The sequence below is a fragment of the Myotis yumanensis genome, unplaced genomic scaffold, assembly GCF_028538775.1.
Source record: "Myotis yumanensis isolate MYYU_CA2020_CCGP unplaced genomic scaffold, mMyoYum1.0.hap1 SCAF_1, whole genome shotgun sequence".
Classification (NCBI taxonomy): Eukaryota; Metazoa; Chordata; class Mammalia; order Chiroptera; family Vespertilionidae; genus Myotis; species Myotis yumanensis.
Window position 1 is genome coordinate 186,215,039 of NW_027223752.1, and position 20,392 is coordinate 186,235,430.

The following is a 20,392-nucleotide window of genomic DNA, read 5'->3' on the forward strand; positions in this document are numbered from 1 at the left end:
TGGGAACCGGTTTTGCTGCTGTGTCATTTTGTACCGGCCCCTCCTTTCCCTGCTGCCCGCCGCCCCGTTCTTCCTACGCCCCTTGTCTAGGATCTCGGTGTGTGTCCGTTTTCCTCGCGAAGCCCACCAGCCAAATGTCACAATGTCCCCGCGGTGCACGGGGGAAGGGAGCGGGCCGGGACTTAGCTTGGCCAAGCAACGGTAAACACCCAGCAGAGTGCGGGTGGACGCGGCTGGCGGTGGGGAAATAAAGTTCAAAGATGAAGACGCCGGGAAGACTGGACACTTTCAAGCCTGTAGCAGGCTGGGTCTAGAGGCGGCGATCGGCTGGGTAGTAAATCACACCGGTTTAAGCCTGAACCTACCGACTTTTATATGGAGTTGTCACTCAAGCAAGGTAAGGACACGAGATGGCTTTGTCAACTTCTACCTCACTCTTCTTAGACTAACTTTTTAAAAAAGACAGTAGAGGGACCCTGTTCGAAACCTTGAAATTCAATGTGCTCATTTCGGATGGGTCTTTTAGGGCTTATGCTGTGTTTGACAGGTATGGAATTCAGCTTTTGAATGGGTGATTATCATATCTTTCTGAAATTCACAAAGGTAACCAATTTAGGTTTTTTAAAAAATTCCGGTCTCTTTAGAAGCCTTGCAGCTCATGTTTTCTTGTTATTTCTTTGATGATTAAAAGAAACCTATGTTAGCCCTGACTGGGTAGCTCAGTTGGGTAGAGTGTCATCCTGATACACGAAGGTTGCGGGTTCGATCCCGGGTTAGGGCACATATAAGAAGCAACCAATGAATGCATAAATAAGTGGAGCAACAAACCTCTCTCTTTCAAAAAAAGAAAAAAATCTGTGCTCTTTTAGTTATTTATTAAACTGCATGATAAGAGCTGGTGGGGATAGATAGATAACTCTGGGGTCTTGTTCTAAAGCAAGCTGTTTATTTTCACTGTTCATCCATGAACAGGATCAATACATTTTAAACGTAGTTGCACTTTGGCATCTTAAGCCAGTGACAAACTGGAAGTGACAGTGTTCGAGGACAGAAATGATCAGATGAAATTAAGTGGAAGGGAAAATAGTTCAGAACTTTGTTTTGACCACAGTATCTGCATGGGGATCAATGCCTGTACCTTACAAACGTGTCGGAGATTTTAGACGTGCCTATGGAAATAGCTCATTCTGTCCAAGCAGGGCTGACAGTGGAGGAAAATGTCGGAGTTGGTGAGTGACATTAAAGGTCTGGATCTTGTTTTTCGTGCCTGAGATGGGCACAGTGAATAAAATGCATGCCATCACCTCAAACTGCTTTTTGGAAAGTGAAAGAATTTGGGGTTCTTTATTGTCCTTCTGTCGCCTTCCCCATGGCTTTTGCTCTTCAAAACAAAAATATGCCGGACTGGGGACCCCGCAGGTGGCGCGACTTCCTTTGGCGCGGCTGCCGGGCCGCAGGATCACCATTTTTCCTAGTGGGGTGGGAGGGCTCGGCGTGGGCTGTGTGCACCTCCCCGTGCATTTGAAGGTTGGCGGGGCCGGCGGGAGGTTTACCCGGATCTGTGGGTGTGCGCCTCTCGGGAGGGGAGGGCCGGGAGGGGAGGAGGAGGAAGGGGGAGGTTACCGGCGGCGGCGGCGGCGGCGGCCGGGGCTGGGGCTGTCGGGGAAGCTGCTGAGCTGTGATGGTGATGACGAGGTGAAAATGGCGGATCTTTCGAAATACAATCCCGGCCCCTGACATACCAGAGGCGGCGGCAGCCGCGGCGGCGTCACCCGGGCTCCCTCTTCAGCCCCGGGTCCCCCGTAGCGCTCCACTTCGGGCGCCCTAGGAAAGCTAGCATCTGGCCAGAGCTACCGTGCACGGGCAAAACAAGCACCGCCGGGCTCCGAACTGCCCGGGACCTGCTGGAGCCCCCACCTCGGAGCCGGAGGCAGGAGAAGGCGGCTGCCGCTGGAGGTAGAGAAGGGGGTACCCGAGGGCTTCTCCGTCTGGAGATTCTTTATTTTGGAGGTGGGGTGGGGGGATAGAATTGTGTTGTGGATCAAGGAATGACTAGTCCTGAGTGCAAAGAATCAGTAGCCTTGTAATGACATCAACATTATTCTTTGAGTATTAAGAGGGCTCGAGTTTGCTCTGATACCTAAGGCTGCTGCTGAGGCCTAGAGGAACCGCTAGTACTTATCACGATTTTCTGATTTAATATTCAAAATATCCACTCTGGTGGGTATTGGTGTGACGATGTTCAGCAGTTTATGGGGTTGTATGTTTCTTTAGGGAGGCAGAGCATTGGCATTTTATTCTGCATTTAAGCTCTTGATTTAGATCATAGTCTATAACTTGTTTGGGTGTGGATGCCCACATTTTTTGAGCATATGGACCAGTTTTGTAAGAATTTAAAATGTTGCCTTTTTCTTTTATGGCTCTGTCATCTGTAGAGTTGACCCCTTTGGCCCTGCCATTGGCAAATAACAATTGAGATACTGTCATGTATGCTTTATAGTTTTTCTCTGTGACCGCCCCCCCCGCCCCCCCCATTTCGTCAATTCAGAGAGTAAAGTTATGAAAGATTTTGCAGTAGATTTTATAATTCAAGTGAATCACAGCTCTGGGAGCTCTATTTTGGTTCACAAGTTTTGCCTTCATTGTTAAGGAAGTTGTGATAGCTTGATGTGAGTCATTAAGTTGGTAAAAATGAATTGAGAATTTTTATATCCTAAAATACTGGACACCTTTGTTTAAAGAGCTGGAGAATTACATTGATTGACTTTATGACACCCATAATTTAATTTTGTTAGATTACCTAAAGATCCCTGTGTGTTTTAGATGGTGCTGTAGATCCCTAAGGAGTCTGTCTCCTTGCACACAACAGTAGTGTTACTGAAAAGTTACATATGAGTCAAAATTTTTTATATTAGTTTCAAGCCCTGTTTTTCCCCAGCTTTTGTAGTAGAGGATTGGGTCAGTGACATTGAGTATATGAGAGGGAACAGAGGTGGATAATATTTAAGAAATGCCTACTGGTAATTTTATGATTACAGTAATTTTCCTTATCCAAGTTTCCTACAAAGAGATGATGTCATAGTATTTAATAAGTATCATACATATATTTTATTCAGAGGTAAAATATTTTGTGTGTATCTTGGACATTTGGCTTTCGTTCATTAGAAGGCTAAGAGACCAAAAAATTTTTTAGGGGTCTGAGAGGTACTCAGAAGATTTATTTAATGAATTTTTAAAAATCATTTGTCTGATGTTCTTATATCTAGTAGGAATTTGATTCTGTGGTTTTTGTTTTTTTCTTGTTATAGGTTTTATGTTGCAATTATTTGGTCCATGCCAACCTAGCTGCTAGGTTAGTAGTAAGAGTAAGAATATTTATTTATTTATTATTATATTATTATTTTTTAATCCTCACCTGAGGAAATTCCCCCTTCCCCCAATTGATTTCTAGAGAGAATGGATGGGGGTGGGGGGAGAGAAACATTGATATGAGAGAGTCACATCAATTGGTTGACTCCCACTTGCACCCACACTAGGTCTGGGGAACCTGCAACAGAGGTGCATGCCCTTGACCAGGAATCGAACCCGAGACCCTTTGGTCTTCACGCCAACACTCTGAACAAAACTGACTGGACAAGACTAAGAATTTTAAAAAGAATTAAAGATGGAGATGAAAAAGTCTTTTTCATTGGTTTTCTTATTTTTTTTAATCACAAAGGGCTGTTGTCATTTTGTGATTCTCCGTGATTGTCTTTAAAGACCAGTTTTTAGATTGTTGTGGTTAGAACAATTGTCTATTAATAATTAGAATTGTGTTAGAAAGAAATACAGGAAAAGTTATGCCACTGGAGATAGTCCAGTGTCTTTATGGGGGGAGAGGAGCATTATACTTTTCCATTATTTTTTCCAAATAATGCTACTGGTTATTTGTGCTTTACATACTATGCTAGGGATAGGGGATACCTCAATATCATTGCTTCAGGATATGTTTAATTTAGGAATCAGAGGTAGGTTGGAAGGGTTGAATAGGGCCTTAATGCATGCAGAAGGCTTTGAAAATTACAGAAATTTTTAAAATAGGAGAGTGACAGCCACAGAGATCCGGTAGTTTTTATGTGGGATGTGTTATAGATTAGAGGAGGTGGCGGTAAAAATAGATTGTAGGCTAAAAGCTTTGGAGATGTGGAAATTCTTGGTTGTAGTGGGAAGAAGACATTGTGATAAATGACTAATTCTATAGAGAGACATCAAAGATGGCAAGGCCTTAAACACTGCTGTTTGATAGAATGTTGAATGCCATAAAAAAAAATCAGAGGAAGCTAATTTAGATAGAGGAAAATAACTTTCATTTGAATTATAGGGTACCACATAACTGTCTTCACAGTTAACCCTGCCAATAAACGAGGCTTAGAAATTGTTGCTTAGGTTTATACATTAAACTGCTGAGAGAACAAGGATTTGGAAATGGGTATTTCTGATTTGAATCTCCGTGTTTCCCCCCCACTATGTTAGTCTTAAGCATGAAAAGGGGGGGAAATATTGTGAATCCCCAGTGTTGGCCTAAATAATTTTATTAAAATATTTAATTTTATATGTATATAGATGTAAATTCTTTAGGATTACTGCTTGTACGCAAGAAACAAAAGTAAATTTATAAATGAAATACAAGCCAAACTATAAAACCAGTAAAGCAAATTAAATGTAGAATGATGGATGATGTTGTTTTGCTGAAACGAAATCTTTCTTTGCATAGGAATAATATACTATTTATTGTCTGCCTTGGCAAGATGGGGGGTTTTCTATATATGATATATCCTATTATAACCTAATTTCTGTACTACTTTTCTGTATTTGAATGCTCACAGGTTAGGTGGTTTGGCTTTCACCTTGCGTAAATATGTCTGTCATTTATCTTGTAAGACTGTTCTGTGTCTTTTTCTTTAGCTCACCCCAATTCTAGTACCATTGGTTGTAGATATGAGGTTGTTATCCAGATGATCCAGAATATATTTTTTAAAAGTATCAAAATGAAAATATAAACTTAAAAAATCTTCATCAGGACTCATGGCTTATAGTCTGCTACTCCCAATTAAATTTAAGAAATATTGTTGTGTATCTAGTTTTTGAGTATTAATGTTTGCTTTTAGAAATCAAAGCTAAAATTCAAATTTTATAGTGAATCAAAGCTGATGGTAATCTCTAAGTACAAAAGTATAATTATTAAACATGTAGATATTTCTGTCTAAACATCTGTAAATTACTCGCTCATCTGTAATACAGTGATAGGTCATCACTTCGTATTATTTATGTGCAAGAATGAAACAGTTGTTCACCCAGATTGTCTCCACCTGTAACTAAGAAAAGGACAGGTTTCAACACTGGTAATATTCTATACGAAACACTTTAAAAAATATAAAACTGTAGAACATTTGTCATTTCTATCTTAACGTTATTTTCATTTTATATTTAATTCATTTGTTTTCATTGTCATTATTCTAAGTCAGACCCTCCATTTATCTGTCTTGAACTAATTATTGTAATTGTCTCCCTGCATCCAGCCCAAATAAAACATTAAGATGAAGTTAGACCTCCCAAAGTACAACTATGATCATGCTGTTCTTCTATTGATTTCTAAACTCTATCAGGGCAAGGCCTTTGGTAAATTTCCCATAATGCCTTCCACAAAGTTGGGAAGCAATTAGTATTTGTTAATTAAATGACTGATAAAAATCATAAGCTAGTTAAAAGCTAAGCGAACCTTGTAGACTTTCAGATGGAATATAACTGCAGAAGATACTGGTTAAAAGCTAAATCAGTATTTAGAAACTTATTTGAAAAGGAGTTTCTCAGTTATGACAGTATGTTTATTAAGTGTTGTAAAGACTCAGAGCATTATATAATCCTATGTTACTCAGATAGACAAATCAAAGTTATCTTTCAGAGCTCAGTGTAAATAATGCTAGAGTTTTAGATAATAGCCCTTCTCCATGATTAATTTATTCATCCTTCAGATTTGTATTGAGAGGTTATCATTTGCCAGCTCTGTTCTAGGCACTGGGGAGAGCGGATACAGACCTTTTCTTGTTGGAAGTGGTGATAAAGACAGACAAGTCCCTGTCCTCATGGAGCTTGCATTCTAAAAATGGGGGAGGAAGAATCAGACTATAAACAAAGCTACTTTCAGATTGTGATAGATGCTATGATGGAAATACCCGAGTAAGGCTATGGAATGCCTTAGGGCAGTGGATGTGAGAGTGGTGGTACTAATTTAGATAGATTTTTAAAATGTAATACAAGTTAGACAAATTTATAAATCATTAAACTTTCTGAAATGAGTCAATTTTTAAGTCTTCATTAGGCTTAAATCATTCAACCATGTTCAACTGTGAGGGGGGAACTTCAGTGTACTGACTTTCAAATTGTACTTTGCCTTTAGAACTTCGTGAGCAAAAATATTGGAGGCATAGGGAATGCATTGTATATTCTGCATTCTTTTCCTACCATACTTTCACAAATAAGCCCTTGTACAGTCAAAGTGAACCAGAGCTCCTCAGGTCTGTTGGCTTGTGATGATATTCTTTTTTTCTTGGAGTGGTCCTCCACACAGTGATGATGAGGTTGCATGTCCTATTACATATCTTCCATTCCTAAGGGATAAAATTAGAGTGATGATTCATGTAACTAGATGGCCATACCCACAAGCTCCTTTTGAGAGTTTCTTTTAGCATAAGCTGCTCGGCCTGTGACCCTGATTGAACAGATATGGATGTTTAAATCATAAAGCAGTTATCGTAGTCTGCTCAGTGGCTATGAGGTGTGTTGGCTATAGGACTCTGCACAGCCCCATACTACATAGAGACTGGCTAAACCAATCAGATCTTTTCTTGTTGAAGTTTGAACTTTATTCCTAGTTCAAAAGGAGACTTCTAGCCCTGTAACTCATAGTTTCTTTTAATAGGACAAGTAAAAAAAACATAACAGAAGTAGACAAATCCATAATCATATTTGAAGATTTAAGCAGCCTTTCTCAGTAGTTGACAGAAGAGGAGAAACTGAGAATATAAAAGATTTGAACAACACTATGAACCAACTTGACCTAATTGACATTTATAGAACACTATACTCAGTAACTACAGAACACACATTCTTTTCAGATGTACATGCAATATTCACCAACATAGACCATATACTGAGCCATAAAACAGTTCTCTAATTTCAAATGATGGAAATGTTATAGAGTATTACATTCTCTGACAATAATAGGAGTAAGTTAGAAATCAATAATATGGTAGCAAATCAACAAATATTTGGAAATTAAATAGCATATCTTTTTTATTGACTTCAGAGAGGAAGGGAGAGGGGGAGAAAGAGAGAGAGAGAGAAAGAAAGATTGATCAGTGATGAGAGAGAATCATGGATCAGCTTCCTCCTGCACACCCCCTATTGGGGATTGAACCTGCAACCCAGGCATGTGGCCTTGACCAGAATCAAACCCAGGACCCTTCAGTCCCCAGGCTGGCGCTCTATCCACTGAGCCAAACCAGCTAGGGCTAAATAGCACACTTTTTCTATTTTCCCAGTGTTAAAGATGAAATCATAGGAATATTAGAAAACATTTGAAGTGAATGATAATAAAAACATTAAACTATTAGCAGCTAAAGAAACATTGGGGGAAATATTTAATATTAAGTGCTTATTTGAGAAAAGAAGAAAGGGTTGACAAACTTTTCCTATAAAGGGCCAGATAGCCCTGGCTGGTTTGGCTCAGTGGATAGAGTGTCGGCCTACGGACTGAAGGGTCCCTGGTTCGATTCTGGTCAAGGGCATGTACCTTGGTTGCGGGCACATTCCCAATAGGGGGTGTGCAGGAGGCAGCTGATCGATGTTTCTCTCTCATCGATGTTTCTAACTCTCTTTCCCTCTCCCTTCCTCTCTGTAAAAAACCAATAAAATATATTTAAAAAAATAAAATAAATGGCCAGATAGAAAATATTTTAGGCTCCGTAAAAAAATTATATATAGCCCTGCCGGGTAGCTCAGTTGTTTAGAATGCCATCCCAATATGCCAAGATTGTGGGTTTGCTCCCTGGTCAGGGCACATACAAGGATCAACCAATGAGTGCATGTGTCTATACTAATAAAAGGGTAATATGCTAATTAGACCGGATAGACCGGATGTCTTCCGGACAAAGCCATGGTGGCGGGGGCTGAGACAGAGGCAGTTGGGGCGATCAGGCCAGCAGGGGAGAGCAGTTAGGAGCAATTAGGCTGGCAGGGGAGAGCAGTTAGGGGTGATCAGGCTGGCAGGGGAGCAGTTAGCGGCAATCAGGCAGGCAGGCAGAGGGGTTAGGGGCAATCAGGCAGGCAGGCAGAGGGGTTAGGGGCAATCAGACAGAGGGGTTAGTCAGATCAGGCAGGCAGGCAGAGTGGTTAGGGGCAATCAGGCAGGCAGGCAGGTGAGCGGTTAGGAGCCAGTGGTCCTGGATTGCGAGAGGGATGTCCAACTGCCGGTTTAGACCCAGTCCAGCAGTTGGACATCCCCCGAGGGGTCCCGGATTGGAGAGGGTGCAGGTTGGGCTGAGGGACCCCCCTGCCCCCCCCCCCCCCCATGCACAAATTTCATGCACCAGGTCTCCAATACACACACACACACACACACACACACATAAACAGACCATGGGTCTGATTTGGTCAATGAACAATAGTTTGCTGAACCCTGATTTATACTTCCATTTTAAGCTTCTAAAGAACAAATTAAACCTAAAGTAAATAGAAGGAAGGAGACAAAGATAACTCAATTAAATAAAAAATGGACATTTGAGACTATCAATGAACCAAAATACTTATTTGAAAAGATCAATAAAACGCTAAATCTCCAGCCAGACTAGTAAAAAAAAGACAAATTGCCAAAATGAGGAATGGAGAGTTGGCATTTTTCAACATAAATTAAAATAAAATAATATTATGTATAACTTTATGCTAATAAATTTGACAACTTAGAGGAAATAGTAAATTTCTTTGAAGGACACAAACTTTCAAATATCAAAAGTTACTCCTGAAGAAAGAGATAACTTGAATAACCCTACACTTATTGAAGAAATTGAATTTATAGTTAAAAACCTTCCCACAAAGAAAAATTTTTTTAAATTTTATTTTAACTTTCTTTTTTTTGCTTAAAATATTACAAGTATTACATTTATCTCCTTTTTTTACCCCCTTGACCTTCCCCCAGCCTCCCCTACCCTCCAGTGTCTTGTGTCCATTGGTTATGCTTATATGCATGCATATAAGTCCTTTGGTTGATCTCTTACCCCCCCCCCCCCCCACCCTCCCCAGACTTCCTGCTGTAGTTTGACAGTCTTTAATGCTGCTCTGCCTCTGTATCTATTTTTGTTCATCAGTTTATAATGGTCTTTATTATCCATAAATGAGTGAGATCATGTGGTTTTTTTCCTTCATTGACTGGCTTATTTCACTTAGCATAATGCTCTCCAGTTCTGTCCATGCTGTTGCAAATGGTAAGAATTCCTTCTTTTTTACAGTAGCATAGTATTCCATTGTGTATATGTACCACAGTTTTCTAATCCATTCATCTGTTGATGAGCACTTAGGTTGTTTCCAAATCTTAGCTATGGTAAATTGTGCTGCTATGAACATAGGGATGCATATATCCTTTCTGATTGGTGTTTCTGGTTTCTTGGGATATATTCCTAGCAGTGGGATCAATGGGTCAAATGGGAGTTCCATTTTTAACTTTTTGAGGAAACTCCATACTGTCTTCCATAGTGGCTGCACCAGTCTGCATTCCCACCAGCAGTGCACAAGTGTCCCTTTTTCTCCACTTCCTCTCCAGCACTTGTCGTTTGTTGATTTGTTGATGATAGCCAGTCTGACAGGTGTAAGATGGTACCTCATTGTTGTTTTGATTTGCGTTTCTCGGATGATTAGTGACTTGGAGCATGTTTTCATATGTCTCTTGGCTTTCTGAATGTCCTCTTTTGAAAGGTGTCTATTTAGGTCCTTTGCCCATTTTTTGATTGGATTGTTTATCTCCCTTTTGTTAAGTTGTATGAGTTCCCTATAAATGTTGGAGATTAAACCCTTATCGGTGATAACATTGGCAAATATGTTTTCCCATACAGTGGGCTTTCTTGTTGTTTTGTTGATGGTTTCTCCACAAAGAAAATTTTATGTGTAGATAGCTTTACTGGTGAGTTTTAGCACATTTCAGGAAGATTTTTTTCTGAAAATTGAAGAGGAGGGAACATGTCCTAACTCATTTTATTAGGGTAGCATTATCCCCAGACAGCCACTACAAGAAAAAAAACTTACCAATATCCCTCATGAGTGTAGACAGAAATGGTTAACAAAATATTAGCAAATAGAAGTCAGCAATATCCTCAGATGGGATACAAGCCCCTTGACAGCACTGCATCTTCACTTCTGCTCTGTGGGACTTGGGCAGTGAAGGAACTGAACATGGTGCTCATGTTCCTTCTGTGCTGTGAGTAGTAAGTCCTGCGTCTCTGACCTAAGGACTACTGTGTGGTCTGCCAGTATCCATGAAACAGTAATGGGCTACTTTGGTTGCTTGCTTGGAGGGTCAAAAATCTCAAATGCCTCACAATTCTTGACAGTTTTAGTCTTGAGGATGAAGTGCTCACAGACATGGCTTTCTGAAAGAGGAAAGATGAGGGCTGTGTGGTCTGGGTTAGAGGATAGGACAACACTCTGGGTATTGAATATTCTCACCCAAGTGGTGGGCAAGGGTGACAGGGGCAGGGAGAATAAGAGTCCTCCAGTGTTCTACCTCTTAATGAACATTTAGGGGCTGAGCTGAGAGATAGCCCAAATGGTGCTTTGGTTGTTGTACATTCATCTCCATGGCTTCAGCTGAAAGACAGTGTGGCTTCAGCAGCTGAATTGAGTCCCCAAAGGTGAGAAAATTGTGTGGGAAATGAGGATATAGAGCTTTGGGTGGGTTGAAAATATTAAGAGTTTGTTTAGTTGAGATGCAAATGTGGCTACTTAAAATTTTTAAAGTAAATGCACTATCAGACCACTATTTCCCTTCATGGCCTGACCTTTCCCTCTTCCTACACCTGGAGTTCAGGTGTTTTAAGAAGAAAGATGAATAGGGGTTGGGTTGAGGTATCCCAATCCTTAAAGGAGAATCAAAGGCCAAACCCACATATCTAAATATGCTGGGGGAACTTTAGGCAGAGGAGAGAGTTAAACATTTATGGCTCTATCGGATACTGGCACTCAAGTCATCATCCTACCTTATTCTTTGGGAGGATAGGGTGTTCAGATGCAACTGATGGGGTTTGGGCAAGGTTTGCAGTAGGAGAGGAAAGGCAATGTGACATTTTTGGGGGTAGAGTCTTTGTTGTTGTGTACTGTTGTGATTTCCAATGCTAAGGTATATTTGGTATTGATTTTATTTATTTATTTATGTATTTAAAAATGTATTTTTATTTATTTCAGAGAGAAAGGGAGAGAGGAATAGAAACCTCAGTGATGAGAGAGAATCATTGATTGGTTGCCTCCTGCACGCCCGACATTGAGCCAGGAACCGTGACCTCCTGGTTTATAGGTCAACGATTAACCACCGAGCCACACCGGACGGGCTTACATGCTTGTATTGTAAATGCCCATGAGTGCCAGAATGGATTCTCCTATCAGGAAGAGCCATATGTAGAGAAGTGCTTGTACTTTGGGGTCCCAAAACCCTAGTGATTCTTTTGAGCTACAAGTTATTGTGACTGATGATTTTGCAGTATATGTATATAATAAAAACCTAATATGCAAATCAACCGAACAGCAGAATGACTGGTGGAATGACCGGTCGCTATGATGTGCACTGACCACCAGGGGGCAGATGCTCAATGCAGGAGCTGCCGCTAGCCCGCAGGCCTCACAGATCAGCCCTGATCACCCACCAGGCCTAGGGACCCTACCCGTGCATGAATTTCATGCACTGGGCCTTTAGTATATATATATATATATATATATATATATATATATATATATATATATATATATATATATAAAGAACTCACCTAACTAAAGAAGACAAAACAAAAAACAAAAAAACCCACAATAGTATTTTAAGAATGGCAAAAGATTTTAACAGGCAATTTTCAAAAGAAAATATACCAATAGGCAATACACATATGAAAAGTTGCTCAACATCATTAGTCATCTGGTAATTAAATTAAAACCACAATGAAATATCACTTCATACTGCTAGAATGGCTAAAATTATAAAGACTGACAATACCAATTGTTGGTGACGATGTAGAACAGCTGGAACTGTTGTACATTTCCGGTGGGTGTATAAAATGGTACAACCAAGTTGGGAAATCGTTTGGCAGTTTCATGTAAAGTTTAAAATAACCTTACCGTATGATCTGGCAAGTTAATTTCTAGGTATTAATCAAAATAAAAGAAAATATGCATACATAAAAAATTTGAACTTGAGTGTTCGTAGCAGAATTATTCATAAGAACTCAAATTGGAAACAATCCAGATGTCCATCAGTTGGTGAATAGATAAACAAATCATGGTAGATTCTTACAAGGGAATATTACTCAACAATAAAAATGAACAGGACAAAATGCAAGAGTAAAGATAAATCCCAGCATGCTGAGAGGGAAGAGTTCATACCATATGATTTCCTTTATGTCATGAATACATACCTGTGATTCATTTATGTGAACTCCTAGAATGGGCAAAAAAGCGGAACTAATCTATAGTAACAGAATAGATCAGTGATTGTGTAGGGTGAGATTGACTGTAAAGGAGTAGACTTATTTTTTGTCCATTTAAAAATACCAGTGGTAAAACTTCAAGGCAATATAATTTTGTAATTAAAATTATGAACTTTGTTATCGTAAAACATATCCCGAGTTTGAGTCCTAGCTCTTCCATTTACTAGCTTATGTGACCTTGGGCAAATTATTTAACCTAAGTTTCTTCATCTACAAAATGGGGGTGGTAATGTTACCATCTCAGAGTTGTTATGACGGTAAATTAAATTGCCAGCATTACTGTTTGATAGTAAGTGTTCAAAATGATGACTAATTTGGGCAGTATTAATATTTGTCAATGTTAATAATTATAATTTGTAACTCATGCCTGTTAATCTTGGAATGGGTATTGCATTTTTATATTTTAAAAAAGGAAGAAGAATTATTGATTAGGTTCCTATGAATCTTTGATATTTACAGGCAAATAACTTAATGCTATTTAGTCAGCCATAAACATGATGTACTTTCTTTAATAAGTGGAGATAACTGACTCTTATTGGGAGTTCTGATTTGTTCGTAATCTGCTTTATTATTTTTAACATTTTTTTCTTTAGGGGGACTGGCTGTATACCTCTCAAATGATGCCGTTTTTGATATTTTAAATGGCTGAGGAGGATTTGAGAATCTTTTTTCCAAATAAGGTTTTCTTTGGTATGAAACTAATTGATCAAACTTGGGCCAAATAAGCCTTTTGATCTTCAGTTGCTGAGATGGATTACTCTAAAAACTCTTTTACCATTAATTTGAGTATTTAATGGATTTTTAGAAATGGTATAAATTCCATCATTTTAGGATCTAGCTCACTGGAGATTTGAAGATATTTTTCCAATATCTGTTTATATTTTAAAATCTTTATTTCTTTGTGTGCTTCAGCAGTTTTTAAGTCTGTCAATAGGGAAAAAAATGGGAAGAAATAAGATGATCATCAGACATGTCAAAGATTTTGAAAGTTGAGGATATGTTAAAATGGTTTAACTCACATCCACATCAGGAGTATCCTTTATTCAATTATACATCAATAAAAAATGTCATTTTAAATTTTGTTACTTGCATTTTTCTCAAATAATTTTGTTCTTCTCTTAAAACTATTTTGAACCCTAGTAATTTTTTATTTTTCAACTTCTATTGCAGTGCCTGATCCGCTTTCTCGAAGGAGAACGACCATGGAGGTGGTGCCCGCTGAGGTGAATAGCTTGCTTCCAGAGGAGATAATGGACACTGGTATAACGTTAGTGGATGAGGATAGTATTGAGGCTGTTATTGTTTCATCCCCAATCCCCATGGAGACAGAACTGGAAGAAATGGTCAACATACATTCTACTGGCGACTCTACGGCCACGCCCATTTCCACGGAGCCAATCACAGTGTACAGTAACCACACTAACCAAGTGGCAGTGAATACCACAGTTACTAAAGCAGATTCTAATACCACAGTGAAACCAGCTTTTCCAAGTGGCCTTCAAAAACTTGGTGCTCAGACTCCTGTGACTATATCTGCCAATCAGATTATTTTAAACAAAGTATCACAGACATCTGATCTTAAACTTGGCAATCAGACCCTTAAACCAGATGGACAGAAGTTAATTTTAACAACTTTGGGCAAGTCTGGTTCACCAATTGTTTTAGCACTACCCCATAGCCAACTGCCCCAGGCTCAGAAAGTCACAACTCAGGCCCAGTCAGGAGATGCTAAGTTACCACCGCAGCAAATTAAAGTAGTTACCATTGGAGGGAGGCCAGAGGTGAAACCTGTCATTGGTGTCTCAGCATTGACCCCAGGAAATCAACTGATTAATACTACAACTCAGCCCTCTGTGTTACAGACCCAACAGTTAAAAACAGTACAGGTAAAAAAGGGGGCTTATGAATTAAAATGCATGTTAAAAATTAAGTTGATTGGTAGTTGTGTTTGTAGGATAATTAAATGCTTAGCTGTTACTGAATTCTTTTGAATGTTGTGTTTAGTAATTGTGTGTGGGTATTGCGTTTTTTTCTGGTAAAGTTTGATATGTCTAATCCTTTGGATATTTTTGCTAGAGAACTTAGAGCAAACTTAATTTTGGTTAAATTCCAGATGAGTGTATTTATAGCTTTGTACTCATTTTTAAATGCATTTTATTCTTTGTAATAGTTTGATTACAAGGATGTTCTGCTGGTATAAAGATGCCACAATTGCTGATGGGCTGTCAAAAAATCATTCAGACATGATTTTTTTTAGTTAACAGATGGCGAAAGTCTAGGAAAACTTGCTACTCTGAGAAACCCTTGGAGTCTGAAATAGTACATACTAGCCAGTTTGTGCCTTTCTTTGGCGTTTACTGTCCATTTTCATCACTCATGTTTACATATTGGAAAAGGTAGTGCCATGTGATGGAAGGTAACACATAGGCTTTAGAGTTGGACCAACTAGGTTTGAGTCGCCTCTCTGCTACCCTGACATCTGTGGAACTGGATAAGTTACTTATCATCTCTGAGTTTTTTACTTTAGCTGGTAGAAGGTTATGTGAGCATGGTGAAAGTACTTGTAGTTCTCAAAACTTTGAGGATCCTTCAAAATGGTACCTATTATCAGTATAAAAAGGACTTTAACAGAGAAGGTTAACAGAACATTTGTTAAATGGCTTCCCATTTTTCATGCCCAAGTAGGCCTTTTTTTGGTCACCACTACTCTTAGAAATATAATGATCCACTTAAGACCAGGGAACACAAATACATTCCCTGTTTGAAAGAATTGCCTTTTACAAAAAAGAAGGCAGGATTTAGAGAATTAAAGCAGGTGTATAAAGAAATAGGAAGGTTTGGGAAACTATCCACTCTCAGCTGATGTTAGAAATAATGTTTGGTTATTATGTCATGGGCTTTTTATTTAAGAACTTTGTAAGATTTCTCAAACCTTGTAATTTGCCCATGTCCCTTCTAGTACTATTAAATATTGTATTCTTTTCTGTTCATTGTCATCTCACTTATCTCTGACTTCCTTTTACTTATTTTGATGAAGGTCTCTTGAATGAGTTATCACCATCTAGCATCTTGTCCTCAGCTTTTTAAAAAATCAGTTTTGAAACTTGTTTTTTATTGGGGATGTGGCTCATAATCAATTCACAAGAAACTGATAATGTAAATCAGAATGTCATTTTTTTTTCATTTGCAAGAGCAATGTATACATACTGTTTTAATGACCAATTTACTTGTATCCACTAGTTTTTTACTATAATCACCTACGTACTGACAATAAAAACAAAGACTGGGAACTAATTCTTACAACTTCTTTTATTGTTGTTACTTTTATAAACCATAATTCTGTTTATGAAAAAGAACTTTGGTTTTAAAAAAACACCACAATAACAAAAACAAAAGAAACCCCTTTTAGGATATTACTCTACTTGTCCAGTTATTTTTAGGCAACCCAAGTCCTTCTAACTCAAAAGTAATCTACAAAGCCCTGAAACACAGAAAAAACAAGTAAGCTACACATCTATATGTTTCCTGCTTAGGCACCAGAATATTTGGTTTATTATTACATGGTGTATATGATTCTCTGGTTTTTTTCCTAGACAGTCCTCAGCGTTGTCTTAAGTTTAATGAGTATTGAAACTGTTAGGGTATGGACAGCAGGTAAGGGTGGAAGAAGGAGACCCATCTTGAAAAATGAAGGAAAGAGGTGACAGTTGAGGCCAGAGGCAGTAACAAAGAGGTATAGTCACACTTAATTACAGATATATAAACACTTTCCCATGTTTCTTATGCATAGTATAATAAGAGAAATGAATAACTAGCAGTATGGAACAGCATTACTCCAAACTAGTTCCTGTACCTATACAACACAGTGCCAAAAATTAGCTGTATATATTATTTGATCAGATATTTGGCTATTTGTAAATTTCCTTTTTGATTCATTTTTGTCTTAATCTGCTGATTGGATACAGTTGACATAAATGATCCTTCATGTTGTTGTTGTTTTTTACTTAATAAAGTAATTTTGTTCTAGGGTAGTTTATATAATTCATAATGTAAAAATTATGGTTCCTTAACTGAACTGGAAATCATTATTTTTCAGCAAAGCTCCATTAAAAAACATAACTAGAGGTCAGGTTGAGATTGTTCATTTGATAAGTTATTGTGCTTTTGGTTGTATTGTTTTTTTATTGGTATGTATTCATATTGTCAGATGATTGTGAAAGTCAGTTAAAAATAGGTAAATACTTTAAGTTCCTAATCTTTATAGATAAGATTATTTATTTTGAGAAATGGATTTTAAAAATATCAATACTTCTACCTCTTGAGATTATTAATACTAAGTCAATAGATGACATATTCTGACTCACTTTAGAGTTTAAAGCTTGTAAACACATTTGAGGAAAATATCTCCTGTATGTCTCCCAAATTGAATCAGTGTTTTTTAAAGTACAATTATGAATTTATTTGGGTATAAATAATTTATCAGAGTTTTGCAAGCTGGGTATTTTTAAATGTGGTAATTGATCCCATGTTTTTTAAAAAAGTGATTTATATTTCATTTTGTTTTGTTAGTAATATGTTCTCAGTGTAAGAAAGTAATATATGCTAAGTGTAACAAAAGGTTTTATTTAGTTTAATTTATAGTTTGATCACAAGCTGATAATTTAGTTCAGCTTCTGGTATATTTGTGTCATTCAAGTTGTTCATGTTTATTCATTTTGAGTCATTATTTCCAATATTAAAAAGTACTTTCAAGGCCTCAATTTTCATATCTGTCCAAAGATAAAATTAATACTTAATTCCCTTCCTGCTCTGAAAGTCTGATTTTTATTATATCTAAGTTTCTGCTTCTAACTTTTAGAAGAAGCTATGTCTTTGCATACACTGATAATTTCAATATAAAAACATTGGTAATTCTACCTTCTTTGACTTGTGAAGAATTTTAGTTCAGGTTAACAGTGTGCCAATATATAACCTAAGATCAGAGATGACTAAAATGTTCTCTCTTCAAGGAACTCATAGTCTTGTAAACAGTATCTTAGTAAATAATATTTGAGTGGTTTTGCCTTTAGAATAGTCTTTGTTTTGCCCAAGATGGCTCTTTATATCCAAGGGCATTAACTTATTCAGTTCTTCATTTATCTACCCCTGAAATGTAGATCTAAAGCTGAACGTATAATCATAAGCACATCTTTAATGTGTATTTATATTTTGTTTCCAGGGGTCTATCTAATTACATTTACACTATTCTCTCTTAACTTACTTTGCTCCATCTTTTTATTATTGAATAATTTGTTCTTTTGAAAAAGAATATTGCTGTGTCATAGTGTTTTATTATTAAATGTTTTTTAAATGAACTTATTAAGCATTATTTTAAAATATTAATTTGTTTTTCAACATATATCTATATCCCAGAGACTAAAATAAGAATTTACAGTGAAATGCAAAGGTATTACTATATATTGGCCTAAGGGTGTTATAATGATATTCTAATTAATGGCTACATTTTAAGTGTTTTTAACATTAATACTTAGATATATTTTGTTAAGTGAACTGGCTTCATGTGTACTTCTGAATACCAATCTTTTGTTTAATTGTGATTGAAAAGGTGTTTTATAGAAACAAATGGTCTTCATAGTTATTTATATATTTCAGATTGCTAAGAAGCCTCGAACACCAACCTCTGGTCCAGTAATCACGAAGCTGATCTTTGCAAAACCAATTAATAGTAAAGCAGTTACAGGACAGACAACTCAAGTATCACCACCAGTCATTGCAGGTTATATTTCTTTATAGTTTATTAAGCTATATATTTATCTTTCTCTTATGTTTATAAAAGGCTGTTCTGCCACCTTGAAATGTATTAGTGAAATAAGCTTTCTATAAACCAAACTTGTTAATAAGAAATGTTTCACTTATTAAATGTGTGCTGCAAGCAAAATGCCTTATCTCAAAATTAGTCCATTACTTTAGTCTCCTTAGTTTGGGGTAGAATTTTACCATGAAAGTAGTACAAAGTCTTAAACTCTAATAATATTAGCTATTAGTGTTTATTATGTGCCCTGCACTATTCTTAGCTCTTTACATATAGTGGCTTCTATAATCCTCTGACAAATCTGTGAAGTAGATACTAATACCAGCCCTAATTTGCCATTGTGGAAATGGAGGTACTCATCTAGTAAATGGGCGCCTGGAGTTTGAGCCTAGGCAGTTTGTCTCTAGAGCACATGTGCTAAGTCTAATAGTTTTAAATTAATACACATGGGAGAATAGTATTTCATGGTTTCTGTTTGAATTTTTGGTTTCAGTATTTTAATATGCTCTATATGCAGTTTTCTATGAATAGAAAATTGTCACAATGATGCAGTTACTTAAGTGATAACAGAATTTTAGCTATATTTTGCCAGCAAATTCCATAATGTGACCCAATTCTCTTTTATTATATACTTTAAAATTTGTCATCAGCCTGACTGGCGTGGCTCAGTGGTTGAGCATCAACCTGTGAACCAGGAGGTCACAGTTTGATTCCTGGACAGGGCGCATGCCTGGGTTGCAGCTAGATCCCCAGTAGGGTGTGTGCAGGAGGCAGCCGATAAATGATTCTCTTTCATCATTGATGTTTCTATCTCTCTCTCCCTCTCCCTTCCTCTCTGAAATCAATAAAAAAATTTAAAAATTTTTGTCATCACTCAACTAAGATCTCAGAAATCTTTTTTTAAAAATTGATTTTATAGAGAGAAGAAGGGAGAGAGAGAGAAACATCGATTTGTTGTTCCACTTATTTATGCATTCATTGGTTGCCTCTTGTATGTGTCCTGACCAGGGATCGAACCCACAATCTTGAGGTATTGGGACAATGTGCTCTAACCAACTGAGCTACCCGGCCAGGGCTAGACCTCTTTCTTGATTTTATTATTTCATTCTCTTTATTCTAGATTATCTTCCTTTGTACTCCCAGTCTGGCAGTTCTTTGACTTTGAAATCTCTGATCCATTAACCCTCCCACTTTCTTATTAATAATCAGCCCATTCCTGTCCTCACAGTCTTCCTTATTCAACATGGAGTCCATGACCCATCATTTTCAATCCCTTCCAAACACCATTGATTATCTTTTCCTTGTCTCTTTCTATAATAGCTTGGTTAAGTCCATCTTTCTTCTTAACTCCTTGCTTGGCAAGCAGCTTAGTATTTCTAGAGAAAGTCACAAAGCCATGGTGACTGGTCTTTAATTCAGAGTTAAACTGACATGACTCTTCACCAATTTAGAACTCATTTCTAATTTCCATTGTGCTATAAGGAAGCACCTCTGGATGGTAGACTGACTAGAGAAGTTCAAATGCTAATTACCCATTCTTTGTGCATTCTTTTAAAAAAATTTTTTTTGAATATATTTTATTGGTTTTGTACAGAGAGGAAGGGAGAGGGATAGAGAGTTAGAAACATCAATGAGAGAGAAACATCGATCAGCTGCCTCCTGCACACTCCCTACTGGGGATGTGCCCGCAACCAAGGTACATGCCCTTGACCAGAATCGAACCTGGGACCCTTCAGTCCGCAGGCCGACGCTCTATCAACTGAGCCAAACCGGCTCTTTTAAAAATTTTTTAATTAATTTTGGAGGG

At 37.7% G+C, this 20,392-nt stretch overlaps 1 protein-coding gene across 6 annotated transcripts in view; it reads left to right on the forward strand.

Annotated features, from left to right (window-relative positions):
• The window catches only part of LIN54 (lin-54 DREAM MuvB core complex component), a 66,309-nt gene that overhangs the window by 502 nt on the left and 45,415 nt on the right, over nt 1-20,392 (forward strand). Inside the window, exons 1-3 of one of the 6 annotated variants that reach the window (XM_070393940.1) lie at nt 215-397; nt 13,944-14,659; nt 18,426-18,549. In XM_070393940.1, coding sequence (XP_070250041.1) covers nt 376-397; nt 13,944-14,659; nt 18,426-18,549 — 862 coding nt within the window. In that variant the 5' untranslated portion in view covers nt 215-375. Of the gene's footprint in view, nt 1-214; nt 398-1,692; nt 1,957-13,943; nt 14,660-18,425; nt 18,550-20,392 lie in introns of those variants that run through there. The other 5 variants (XM_070393968.1, XM_070393959.1, XM_070393986.1 and 2 more) reach the window with 5 other exon arrangements.